General features: G+C 54.2%; 1 protein-coding gene and 1 long non-coding RNA gene across 10 annotated transcripts in view; one reads left to right on the forward strand and one right to left on the reverse strand.

Annotated features, from left to right (window-relative positions):
* The window catches only part of LOC127681276 (uncharacterized), a 13,864-nt gene extending 8,921 nt beyond the window's left edge, over window positions 1–4,943 (forward strand). The window contains exons 2-3 of the long non-coding RNA XR_007977100.1: window positions 3,799–3,961; window positions 4,857–4,943. This is a non-coding gene — a long non-coding RNA (uncharacterized LOC127681276). The remainder of the gene's footprint in view (window positions 1–3,798; window positions 3,962–4,856) is intronic.
* The window catches only part of Map7d1 (MAP7 domain containing 1), a 24,100-nt gene continuing 15,771 nt past the window's right edge, over window positions 4,338–12,666 (reverse strand). The window contains exons 5-18 of one of the 9 annotated variants that reach the window (XM_052177355.1): window positions 12,191–12,296; window positions 10,635–10,745; window positions 9,301–9,423; window positions 9,038–9,204; window positions 8,794–8,933; window positions 6,986–7,311; window positions 6,535–6,739; window positions 6,310–6,448; window positions 6,068–6,172; window positions 5,756–5,809; window positions 5,539–5,581; window positions 5,343–5,433; window positions 5,036–5,226; window positions 4,338–4,926 (exon numbers count right to left, since the gene is read on the reverse strand). In XM_052177355.1, coding sequence (XP_052033315.1) covers window positions 4,916–4,926; window positions 5,036–5,226; window positions 5,343–5,433; window positions 5,539–5,581; window positions 5,756–5,809; window positions 6,068–6,172; window positions 6,310–6,448; window positions 6,535–6,739; window positions 6,986–7,311; window positions 8,794–8,933; window positions 9,038–9,204; window positions 9,301–9,423; window positions 10,635–10,745; window positions 12,191–12,296 — 1,812 coding nt within the window. In that variant the 3' untranslated portion in view covers window positions 4,338–4,915. Of the gene's footprint in view, window positions 4,927–5,035; window positions 5,227–5,342; window positions 5,434–5,538; window positions 5,585–5,755; window positions 5,810–6,067; window positions 6,173–6,309; window positions 6,449–6,534; window positions 6,740–6,985; window positions 7,312–8,793; window positions 8,934–9,037; window positions 9,424–10,634; window positions 10,746–12,181; window positions 12,297–12,666 lie in introns of all 9 variants that reach the window. The other 8 variants (XM_052177354.1, XM_052177359.1, XM_052177353.1 and 5 more) reach the window with 8 other exon arrangements.

Below are 12,666 nucleotides of genomic sequence, written 5' to 3' on the forward strand. Positions count from 1 at the left end.
AGCCTTTGCCCCAGGACTTCCCGGAAAGGGCCTGCTGTGCCAGGGGAGCCACCCCGGGATGGCTCCTGCCGCAGCTGCCTCTAAGATGTACCGCTGTGCTGTCCCCTCTCCCTGGCTATGGGTCAGACCCAGCCCCTGAGCTCGGGTCCTCTACAGTGGTTCTCCGTGCGACACTTCTGTGGGTCTCCTTAAGTCCGCTTCCACAGTTCCTTGTACATGAATGCCAGTGTCTGTGGAGTTGGACCTGGAAGGTTTGGAATTGTCGTTGGTTTCTTTTCCATTTCTCATGACCAACGAGCTTCTCCCGTTTCCTCTGTGCATCTCTTGGTTTCCACCACGCATTGGGTCAAATGTCCGGCTTCTCTTCACTAGGACCCGTTTCTACAGGAAGCTCCACTGCCGCTCTTTCTTTCTCCAATACCTTTTCCAGGTGACAGTCTTGATAACCTGTCCCCTACCTGCTGAACCTGTCCCAGTAGTCCTCCCTACTGCTCCTTTTATTAAAGAATAAGTTATTATTTGTGTGTGTGTGGTGGGGGGCACACATGGGGAAATCAGTGACAACTTTGTAGAGTCTGTTCTTTCCTTGTTCCTTTAGATGGTTCCTGGGGTCGAACTCCTTAAGCTTACATAGCAAGCAGTTCACCAATGAGTCATCTACTGTCCCCACCCCCTGGGGTTCTGTTTATTACTTTTTTGGTGCTTTGAGACAGAGTCTCACTAAGTAGCCACGGCTGGTCTCAAGTTCGTGATTCTTCTGTCTGACTGCAGAGTGCTGGGACTGTGGGATCCTGGGTATGAACCACTGCACAGAGCTTCCAGTGTGCTCACCATAAACTCCTCTGTGGCATTAGACTCACCATTAGACTCCTCTGTGGCAGGTTTCCTGAATGAGCTGGCCCTTCCTAGCTCGGTGAGACTGAATTCCCCTCATTTTCCGTGGCTCAGGTGCCCAGGCCCTGTTCACCACAGGCCTTTGCAGCGTTGCCTCTACCTGGAAGCTCAAACTTTTGCACTAGGAACTCTTCCCGGCCCTCAGAAATGCCCTATTTCATCTCCACCACTGGGTCAGATCCCTTACTAGTTTTTCTAATGCCACACGCTTAGCTGCTTATGGCTGTCAGGGCTGTAATTATGTATTTGTTTGTAACGCTTAGTTATTAATACACATCTATCAAGCTAAGGACTATGTCAGGTTTTGCCCACTTAGAAACAATCTCCAGGGCAGGTGAGGTGACTGGGTATGACTGGGTAGGGAAAATGGTGGGTCTGCACTTAAATGTTTGCAAGGTGGGAACTTTACCAGCAACAAAACTTTACCATCATCCCCAGCCCAGTGTATCTGGCTTGTTTGGTTTTTCCAGACAGAGTTTCTCTATGTAGCCTTGGCTGTCCTGGAAACCCGATCTGTAGACCAGGCTGGCCTTGAGCACACAGAGATCAACCTGCCTCTCAATCTTAACTAAAGATGTGTGCTACCACTGCCCAATTGCTTTTAGTTTTTTTGCTTTTTTTTTTTTCAGACAGGGTTTTACTGTGTAGTTGCAGTTGATCTGAACTCCCTATGTAGACCAGGCTAGTCTTGAACTCAGAGGTCCACCTGCCTCTGCCTCTGAGAGCTGGGATTAAAGGTGTGTCCCACACTGGTCCAGTAACTTGTTGCTTCGACAACTGACTACATTGCTTACCCACTTTCTTTTCATCTCCCAGCTTAGGTCTGCACCATTTTTTTTTTGTTTTGTCTGAACCTTGGCGACCCCCTTCTTGCCTCCTGGTGTACAATTGACCCCTATCGATCGGTTTCCCCCTCAAAAGTTTAGAGTATTCGAATGAATCTTATGTCACCATTCCTACTTAAGAGCTTTCAGGAGTTCCTCGGGGTCCTGGGAATAAAACCTATGCTCCTAAGCACAACCTTCCAAGGCCTTAGCTATGTGGTTCTCCTCAGAGCAGGCTCCTTCTTAAGGATTGTGTGTCTAGCTCAACAAATAGAGTACCCGTTCTGCTGGGCAGTGGGCGCTGCTTTCCTGGGACAGCCCCAGCCCCTGTCCATCATCTTTACCCTCAGTCGTATGGCTACAGGCACACAGTTGTTTCCCACACAGCTCTCATACTCGCCTAGAGAGCGCATCTCTCTCCTTCCCACCTTGCTGGCCTTGCCAGCCAACGCCCAGCCCCCCCGGGTGAAAGTCACCTGGCCTGCTCACCAGCCTGCTGGACTCCTGGGACACACCCTGCTGCTCTGGGCTCTCAACACTGACAACACACTTTATGTTCACATTTGTTTGTGTGGTCTGATTAATGTCCACCTCCCCCTTCAGGAAGCTCACAGGTTTCTGGGCTTGGTTTCTGCTTGACCATTCTCTCCCTCTGGTACTTAGCAGGTGCTCCACAATTGACTGACTGAGCAGATGAATACTTTCCTGAGCGGACTCAAGGACACTGCCTTGCAGGGAGATATTAGTACCTCTGCCTCAGGTGGGAGGGCTGGGAAGGGCGGGTGAAGAACTTCATTGTGGCCCAGAATGGCTGACCCCTTCCTGACCTCCCCAGCCTTGCCATGGCCGTGACCCACACCCTGCATCCTGTCTGTCTCCCAGGCACTTTACAGCTACTCTCTGGAGCACGGTCCACGGCACCACAGAGCCAGCTCCTGCAGGCTCCCGTGAAGAAGCATCCCTCATGCTGCCTCCTGCTGGAAACTCTCTCTAGGCAGGCGACACCAGCGCCGACCGGTTACACCTCTGTCTCAGCTTCCTAAGTGCTAGGATTAAGGCCAGGCCAACATGCCCACAACTCCTTTTTAGTTTCTCAAAAGGGAAGCAAAGTCACAAATTTGCTTATTTTATGTGTCCCCAGTTGAGTTAGAAGCTTTGAACCACATAGAAAAATTCAGTTTGCATTGGCTGAGGCAATGAGGAAATCGGTTGGAGATGGGTTTCCTTTAAAATTTTTTGGCTTTGGATTTATCATTGTGTGTATGGTGTATGTTTGAGCATGCAGAGGTCCCAGGACGGCTCTAGATCAGTTCTCTCCTCTGTCAGTTTGTACAGCAAGGACCTTTACCCAGCGAGCCTCCTCACCTGCAGGGATAGGCCTGCCTTATGTTTTATGGTTGGTTAATTAGGTGGTTGGTGTTCAAAGACTTAGATTTCTGGGATTGCAGCTTAGCGTTAGAAGACTTGCCTGACATGCATGCAAGATGCCCCAGATCCAATCCTCAGTACTGAAAAAAAATGAATGAATGAATAAATGAATGAATGAATGAATAAAAATGCCTTTCCAGCATTCAGAGATTTAGGATTCAATCCCCTCATCTTTGCTTTGGCTTTGTTTCCAGGCTGGTTAGTGGGGTGTGAACTAATTTTCAGCATCACAGTGAGATTTTACATCACAGAAGCGGGGCCTCTCTCCTCACAGTGCTATTGTATGTAGCTGTGGCAAATAACCACCCAACAGTAATTTAAAGCGTTGTCTCGCCTTTTGAAGGCGGCTGCATTAGCCGTTTCTAGCTGCAGGTGTTCCATGAGGTGACAGTCACACTGTGGGCCAGACCTAAGGTCATCTGAAGGCAGGACTGAGTCTCATAACTGCTGGCAGGGGCTTCAGTGTCTGGGTATTACAGGTCTCTTACCCAGCCTGAGTGACAGAGGCCTGGGCTTAGTGAGACACCTTTCTGCTGTATTGTATTGGCTGCGCGGGCAGGCCAACCCAGTCACAGCTCGGGGGAGGGGGAGATGCGAGAGTGTGAAGACAGGGGATGCTGGGAGGTCACCTCAAAACTTATCTGCCACACAGGATTCCTTTACAAACGTCTCCAGGAACTTCTCTTCACACCTGCTGGCTTGAACTGTCACACGGACCCACGCAAGCCGATCGATGACCCACGGGACCATCGTTTTTGGATCACAGCAATCATGATGCAATGGCCCGAGGTGGGCTGGGAGCCACCTCTGCTGAAGTGAGTTAGTGCTGGAAGGAGCCTGGCTGAGGAGATCGGGGTTGAGTGGACAGGGGAAGGGGCAATGGAGGGACACGGCGCGGAGGCCCAGTGTCTGGGATGCTCGCTGTTGGAGCAGAAACCCCACAAGCTCTGAGGCCCCCTGCCTTTCCTACTGCTGTGCTTCTAGGTTATGCAAAGCGATTAATCTGTTGAGGAAATAAATGGAGGAATCCATAACTAATCTAGAAAACCATGGGGCAGGGAGGCCAGGACTGCTACACCCATCAGGTTAGCCAGCCCCAAGCCCTAGGATCTTTAAGGCCTCAGAACTCAGGTCACCTACCTGTTCCTAGCCTCCCTCCCAAACCCTCTCCCAGATCCAAGGACAAGCAGGTTTGGCAGAATTATTCTCACTTTATTTCCGGAGAAGTTTGATCAGATGTAATAACACTGATTCCAGGCGAGGACAGGGGGCATTGCTCCTGAAGCAACCAGTATTCTGTGGCCCAAGGTGCCACTCCATTCCCAGACCTGGGTTCCCCCTCGGGTTACAGTTAAATAGAGGAAGATCTCCCCAGGGAGGCGTGGGAGGAGGGTCTGCCTCCTGTCCCCGCCTCCTCCACGCAGAGGTGTCTGAGCACGAGCTATTTACAGTATTCACAGCCACTGTACCCCACCAAACCAAGGCAAATACTACAAGTGGTCCTTCCCCAGGGGGAGGCCAGAGAGGCTATGAGTGTATGTGTGTGTGGGGAAGATGGGTGTCCGGGCGTGAGCACACGGATGTACTGAGGGGCAGGGCCTGCTCTCAGCCAAAGACATCATCAGTCTGTAAGGTGCAGATCAAAAACAAAGAGGGACCCTGCCAGGGGCCGGGCCACTTCCATCTTTGTTCCTTCTCTTTCTCTTCCAGACACCCACGAGCTGATAGGGAGGAGCCTTCACAGCCGCACCCGGGTCCAAGGCAATTGCTTAAAGAACTTCTAAGGGAAAGGAGAGGGGTAAAAGTCAGGGCTGGGGAGTCCCAGGTAGGGATGGGTGGGATGGCGGGATGCAGCTGGGTGCAAGAGGCAGGGTCCCTTCAGTCCCCACCTGTGACTTGTGGAGGCTGCACCACGGTTTTCTTGAGGAAGGCTTCTGCCTCTGCAAATGGGAGGAGTCCCTCTGCTCGACCCAGACTCTTGTCCCCAGCGGTGCCCTTTGGGGAGAAGCCGTTCTCCTGGTGCGCTGGGAGAGGCTGTAGGCCGTTTACCAGGGACCCTGGCATCTCCTTGCCTGGCAGGCTGTAGATGTAGGGGTTCAGGGTTAGCGCCTCCCCTCCCTGGGAAGCAAGCCCAGGAGTCCACAGCTCCAGCTTGTAGCTGCCTGTCTGGGGGTCCCTGGGGTTGGGAGCTGCTACCTCCACTGTGGCTCCTGGGGGGCCAGTTCCTCTTTCTGCATAGAATCCTTCTGTAGCCCAGAGGGCCGAGTCTCTACAGCTTTCACAGGGTCTATCGCAACAAAGAAATGGCCATCAGTTAGGGGTTGTGGAAGAGTGGAACTGGAGCATAGGAGTGACCAGGGCAAAGGAAATGCCAGGGCAAAGGTGGCTTTACCTGGGCCGGTATTGTTAGCAGTGGTCTCCTTTCCGTCCTGCTTCTGCTTTGAAAAGGAAGAGCCATCAGGTGCCAGGGCTATGTGGTCCCGATTACCTCGGTACTGAATTCCCTCTTGGTCCAGATACATAAAAGTCTCCCCCACTTGGCTCTGGAGGCTTTTTTGCAACCTCCTTTCTTCACCCCAACTCCTACTCCCCAACCTGGGAATCCTGACCTTGGTTTCAGCGGCTTCTGACTTCCGAGTCCTCTTCATTATCTCCTCCAGCCGCTGTGTAGAGGAGACCCCACACCAGTTAGGCTCAAACCCAGACCTAATCCTTAACTAACTCCCCACCTGCTGGCGCCACCCTCCGAGCCTACCCCCACCCATCTGTATCCCATCTTCTACAAATCCAAGCCTCGGCCCATTGGTTCACCGCTGCAATTTGCAGGAACTGAAGCTGGAGGCAGAGCCAGAGCCAGGCCTCGCCCCGGGAAGGCCCCACCCGGTAAGGCCCCGCCCCCAGTCCCCTTCTGTCCCGAACACCTTTCTTCGCTCTTGTCTCTCCTGTTCCTCCTTCTGAAAGTGCTTTTCCCGCTCCAGGCGCTGGCGCTCAGCTTCTTCCCGGGACCGAGCTTCGGCTTCCTCTTTCTGCCAAAGACCTCCATAAGTTTTGGGCTCTCTGCTTCAGCCTTCCCTCCCAGCCAAAGATCTGCCGGTCCGCCCGCCCGCTCGCCCGCTCGCCCGCCCGCTCGCCCGCCCGCTCGCTCGCCCGCCTGCCTGGGCACCTGCTTCTGCAGCCGCTCCTGCTCTTCCTGCTCAGCCTGCGCCTTCTCTCGAGCCTCCTGCTCCTCCCGTCTCCGCGCCTCCGCCTCGCGTTCAGCCCGGGCTTCAGCCTCGCGGGCCAGCTGCTCCTCCCGCATTCGCCTGCAGGACCCAGGAAACTCAGTTTGGTCTGCGCCTCTTCTTCAGGCGCTACAGGGGCCCCTCTCAGTCCCCGAGGTCACACTTACTTGTCCCTTTCAGCCTGCAGCTTCCGCTCCTGTTCTTCTCGTTCCCTCTGTTCCCGAGCCTGGCGCCGCTTCTCAGCCAGGAGCCGCGTGGCTTCTTCTCGGTCTGTGGTGCCCGCCATGGGTTTGCTAGGGGTCACCGAGGGAGCAGCGGTAGGAGGGGCAGTAGGAGCAGGCGGGACAGCCGGGACAGCCGGGACAGCGGTGTCTGGAGGAAGATCCAAGACCAGGAGTTAGTACACACCGGCACAGTCCCCTTCATCAGCCCCATTCGCCCCCATGCTTTCAGGACTTAAGCGATCCACTCATTCCACTCAACTGCTGCCATTACGGTGTTGGGGGCTTGGGCAGGAGATCCCTCTTCCCGGCCTTTAACACCGGTGTCTGTTGGTCCACTTCCCAGACACAGGAAAAGATGGCACCTGTGCCCTGCCCACCCTCGCTTCCTGTGTACCTGCAAGGATCTGTGTTGAGGATTGCTCCTTCTGAGGCTGGGCTGGGGTGGGTGAGGGCACCGGTGAGGGCGCAGGTGAAGCTAGGGCAGCCGGCTCCTTCTCCTCAGCGGCTCTGCTCCGGCCGTGGTTCTTGTCAGGCTCCGACGGGCTGGGGCTCTCTTTTGCCTCCTCCTTCCTTCGAACCCGTCCCTTGGGTGACGCAGTGGTGCCTCGGGGGGATGGTGGTTTTGGAGGAAGGGCATGGCCTGGTCCTGGGCTGGGGCAGGGGGAAGCAGGTCTGTGCCAGGTTGTTGAGGGGGAGGATGGCCGGGCCTTGGACTTAGGGCTAAGAGAGAAGAAAAGGGTTAGAAGCCAAGGCAGAGCGCCTGGGAAGGCACGCCCCTCCCCCAACATGTCACTTCTTTGGGGAAGTGTTCCCTTAAAAAAAAAAAAAGATGTTATTATTGTGTGGAGTGAGCATGTGTGAGCATGTATGTGAAAGCAACTTTGTGGAAGTGGGTCTGTCTTTCCATCTTTCCACGGATTCCAGGGACTTAACTCAGGTCGCAAGGCGCGCACAGGGAAGGCCTTTGCTTAATGAGCCCTCTCAGCAGCCTCAGCCTGCACATGCGCCTTCTGCACATGCGGGTTGTCTCCCACCTGATCGCTGTGTTCCCACTTCCTCTCCGTGCCCGAGAGATTCTGATTAGCACCCGCCTTCCCCAAAGCAAGTACACTTGGCAGAGCAAACACTTGGCCTGGTTTAGCCCACCAACGTATTCTCAGCCCCTGACCCCCACCTGGTCCATGGTTCACTTATGTTCTGAGTCTTAGAAGTTACTATTTCAGGAGCTTCCATAATCTTAAAATGGAAGGGGGTGTGGGGGGGAAGGGAGAGAAGAAAAAAAGGAAACGTGAGAGCCAGGGGTGGGTCTGTGGCTAGCCTGGGCTGCACAATTAGTTCAAGGCCATCCTGGGCTACAAAGGAGAGCTTGCCTCCTAAAAGCAAAACAAACAAGAGGCTTTATTGAAATGATTTTGTAGAAATGTTTCTTAGTTGGAAGCAACACACAGCTCCCTAATGCCAGGACTTGGGGGAGGTAGAGGCAGAAGGATTGTAAATCCAAGCTCATCATTGGCTATGGAGCTAATTAAAGGCCAGTTCTAGGATGTTAAGATACTCCTACTCACTAAAAAAGGGCCAGTGAGATGGCTCAGCAGCAAAGGTGCTTGCCACCAAGCCTGACACCCTGAGTTCGATCTCTGAACCTACATGGTAGAGTGACAGCCGATTCCTCTGACCTACGCATGCACACACACTGCGAAAGTACGGTGGCACAGGCCTGTTGTACCCCAGCCACTAGGAGAACCACAGATCCACAGCTGGGCAACTTAGTGAAAAGGGGCAGCGCGAGGGCGGCACAGGACTCGAATCCCAGAGCTTGGGAAGTGGAGGCAGTCAGATAGATAGCTCACTGTGAGTTCCAGGCTAGCCTGGTCCACAGCTAGAGTTCAAGGGCGGCCAAGGGTACACAGAGAACCCCTGCCTTGAAAATCCAAAAGCAAAATACAAAAAGGACTGGGTAGAGAGCTCAGCGATGGGGGTTCTTGCCTAGCACGCAGGGGAATCTATTTCTAGTACTAAGCTCATGTAGGTAAGAATATGGTGAGGGCTCAAGAGTTGGAGACCGTCTCAAAGGAAAAAAAAAATTTTAAGAAAAAGAGAAAAGGATGACAAAACGGAAATCCTGTTCTTTAGTAACTTCAAAGTAACTTTGGGAATGATTGACATAGTGAATGTCCTGGTGAGGCGTGGAGTCCCGCCCACCTGAGCTCAGGGCCAGTGGAGTGGCGGGGTCTGATGGACGCTGGCAGCGACTGGCGCTTCTTGAGGCTACGTTCCCGGGCCAGGGCGCTCTTTTCCTTCTCATTTTCCCGCTCCTTGTCCTTCTTCTCCTTTTTCTGCACCTGGAGGCGAAGGATAGGAGCGAGGAGGAGGAAAAGGAGAGGTTAGCAGCGCCTGCGCTCCAGCTTAGATTCAACCTCTTCCCACCCGAGCTGGGGCCACTCACCGGCGTGGCTTCCAGCCGGCGGCGCGCCAGTGCAGGGCTGCCACCGGCGCCGGGCTTGCGCCGCTCTGAGCGCTCCCCGGACGGGGTGCAGCGGTGCGCGCTCCGAGGGGCGCTGCAAGGCGGCGTCAGGGGGCTGGCGGAGGCCGAGCGCGGGCACACTGGCACGGCTGCAGAGGGATGAGTGCGGTCGGGGTGTGGCCCGGGCGTGAGGCTGGCCCCTGCCCGGGCCCTCGTGGGGCGTCTCCCAGGGCCGCTGCCCCTACCCTGGTCCCTGCCATTGCGGGGCAGTGTGACCGCACTGCGACTCCGAGCCAGGAAGGAGAGGGTGGGCGTCATCAGACGATCCACAATGCTGCTCTCCCATGCGCTCAGCTGCAGGCTGCGATCTAGGAGGAGAACACCAGACAGAGCGGGTCAACGCAAGAGGAGGCACGGGTGGAGACTAGGCGCTGAAGCCTCGGTGAGCCCAAGGAGTCTCAAGAGGACTGTTAGCCCCTACCCCAAGTCACGCGGGGTCACACTTTTTTTTTCCTTCTAAGATCTGGTACTCCTTTTGCAGACACAGGCAACACCACACTGAGCAAGGGACTGGGAATATATCTCAGAGGTAGAGAGCGCTTGGCTGTCATGCAAGAGGCCCTAGGTTCAATTCCCAATACCAGGAAAAAAACCAAAAAACCCTCCCTAGGCCAACACCCTGCATCCACTTTAGGAGTGCCTCCTACCAGTCTCCCCAAGTGAGAGGGCTCAAAACTGTGAGCAAAGGAAGGAGCCATAACAGGATCTAGGGAAGACCCAGCTGCCCTCTCCCAGCTGCCCTCTCCCTGCTCCCACAGTAGGGCCTGCCTCTCCTGCGCTCATGCTGGCCAGGGGGAGGCATGCTTCTTAGAGTTGGGGCAGTGAGGGTCCTTGTGCTCCTCCAACCAGCCATTACGAGTGTGAGACTGGCAGCTCGAAGGCCGGCCGCTCTGGCCCTTCAGCTGCTGGGTTATTTTTAAGCCTCAGTCAGGTGGGGTTGGTACAGCAGCTGATTTGGTTGCTAGGCAACAGAGCAACCAAATAAAAGCTGGAGAAACTTTATAAATAACTTTAACCATGGTTCTTTCATATGTAAGCACCGGGGCATGGTGGGAACGCAGGAGCTGTGCCACCTTGGTTGGTCCCAACTTTGGACCCAGCCAAGGCCAAAGCAGGTGCTCTAAAGGCAGAGATGGCAGGGTTGCATGGCCCTCCAGGGTGGAGACAGAATACCCTCACCCTAGCTAGGATCCAGGCTAGCCTGACACATGGGGGCCCAGACCAGCTAGCTGTGGTTGGAGAGAAAGCCGACTGCCCGTTACCACCCCAGCCCCTAGCCTAACCTTCTCTTGAAGCCCCTGCCAGGCTTTCTGTCCTCTAGGCCATTGTCCTTTGTCTCTCCTACAAGACACTACTATGTCCTGGGGAGGGAGGGTGGTCCAGACCCAAATGCTGGCTCCCCTAAAAGGCACAGAGCCCTGGGCGCAGTAGAGGAGGGCTCCAGGGATGCGTACTCGCTGAGCTCTGGAGGGGGCTGGCTACAGGGGCTCTGGAGGGGGCAGGCTGAGCCTTCTCTTACTTCTACTGGGGGAGTTCCAGAGCGTGGCAGAGGACTTTGAGAGCCGCTTGTTGATTATAGAGTCCACGTGTTTGGGCAGGTTTACTGCCGACACGGAGCACCTGCTCCCACCTGGAGGGGAAAAGACACGGCATTAGGGCCGGGCCAGACGGGAGCCAGGGGGGGCACTGAGGCCTTCCATGCAGGATGCTCTGAGGGCAGGGTGGGAGAGGAAGGAGCGGGCAGGCTAGGATGGGGAAGAGGCTTGATTTCATCTTGGGAGGGGGAGGGGACAAGGGAGATGATCAGAAACAACCTTGATTGAGGGAGCCAATGGAAAGGGCGCAGAGGGAGGAAATGGTGGGAAACTAGAACTACAGCTTTCTCGGCCAGGGCCAGACCGAAGGAAGCCATTGCTTAGGGCTGGGTGCTGCAACCCTCCCCACAACCACCCAGCCCCGGCACTCGCTGACGCTGATGCTGCCCAGCCAAGGCGCTATGGATACGACACCCACATACTGGGACAATGCAAAACAGTCCTAAACAGAAGACCTACACAGCTCACGGCTGCTTGCACAAATCCCATATTTATGTGTACATACCCACATATTTATCCAGACACACAGAGACAAAAACATGCAAACATAGGCATACACAGTGATGGAGGCATGCACACGTGTCGACATGCACACACACAGAAAGGTAATATGCGCGCAGGCAGAACCATGAAGAAACCTAACGTGACAGTTGATGACCGCTTACCACGGGCCAGGCACTGTGCTGGGCACCACACACATGTCACCTCACTTGATCCTCCAGACATCTACCTACAACCTTGGGGGCACGCAGTGCTGTGATCCCCCATTTTACACATGAAGAAAGTGAGGTTTGAGAAGTTAAAGGTCACACAAGGTCAGAGTTTGAACCTAAGTCTGACTTAGGCGTCCTCACTGCGGTATGCAACTCCCAAAACACAGCCTCAGAGTGGGTTACACAAGACATCTATGAGCACACACAGCAGGCGAGATACATGAAATACAGAACCTTGTCCTTGTATAAAGACAGCCAAGCACAGTCGTATACACATGCCAGCAAGGAAGAACACCAAAATCCAGAATGAACCTATTAAGAAAACTCAGGCAAAAAAAAAAAAAAACTACCTTCCAAAACAGAGGATGGCAGTTCTCTTTAAGTATCCAGGTCTGCAGGGCATTAAAGTCATATGTGTGTGTATGTATATGTATGTGTATATTTATATATACACATACATATACATACACACACATATGACTTTATATATCATATATATTTATGTGTATCACCAACGAACAGTAACTGACAGGAGCAAAGCATTTAGCAACTCCTAAGACGACAGAGGTTTGAGGAGCAAACCAAGTTGAAAGAATCCATTTTTGGTTTGACAGTGGAAGTCCTTAGGAAAGGATGATTTGGCTTACAGACCATTCCAGAAGGTACAAGTCACACGAAGCAAGCTGCACCCGCTGCAGGGAGTCGTGTTCCTCTCCCAGCCCTGCCCACCCACCCGCCAGCACGTCCAGCCCACTCACTGGTCTTACGTCCAGGGGAGCTGTGGTGCAGGGCCCCTGCCCAGGACCAGCGCTGTTGCCGGATTTCAGCCCACGTCTTCTTCACGGACCGCTGGATTGCTGCTTCATAGCGCTCCTGGGGGCCGACGGGAAAAGGTCTGGGCTCAGGTTCAGCCACCACACCTGGAGAAAGTCCTCCCCAATCCTAAGCTCTTCCTGACTCACTACAGGCAACCAAAGTTACTGACTTGGCTGTGATTCAGGCCTATGTGTGACAGATCCCTATCCACGGCCTTGGAGAGCATTTCTTCTCATGGGCTTGAGTCACTTCCTGGGTGTATGAGTTGCTTCTCCAAAAATGGGTGGGGCTCTCCTTGCCTGGGATTCCTGGGCAGGGTCATGTCTCCCTAGTACTGAGGGTCCTGACCTTGGCACTTGGATTTCCTTCTTGGCTGAGGCTACCAGAAAGGACTAGACTCTCGTGTCTTTCAAAGCCTCAACAATGC

Source organism: Apodemus sylvaticus, chromosome 3, assembly GCF_947179515.1.
Source record: "Apodemus sylvaticus chromosome 3, mApoSyl1.1, whole genome shotgun sequence".
Taxonomy (NCBI): Eukaryota; Metazoa; Chordata; class Mammalia; order Rodentia; family Muridae; genus Apodemus; species Apodemus sylvaticus.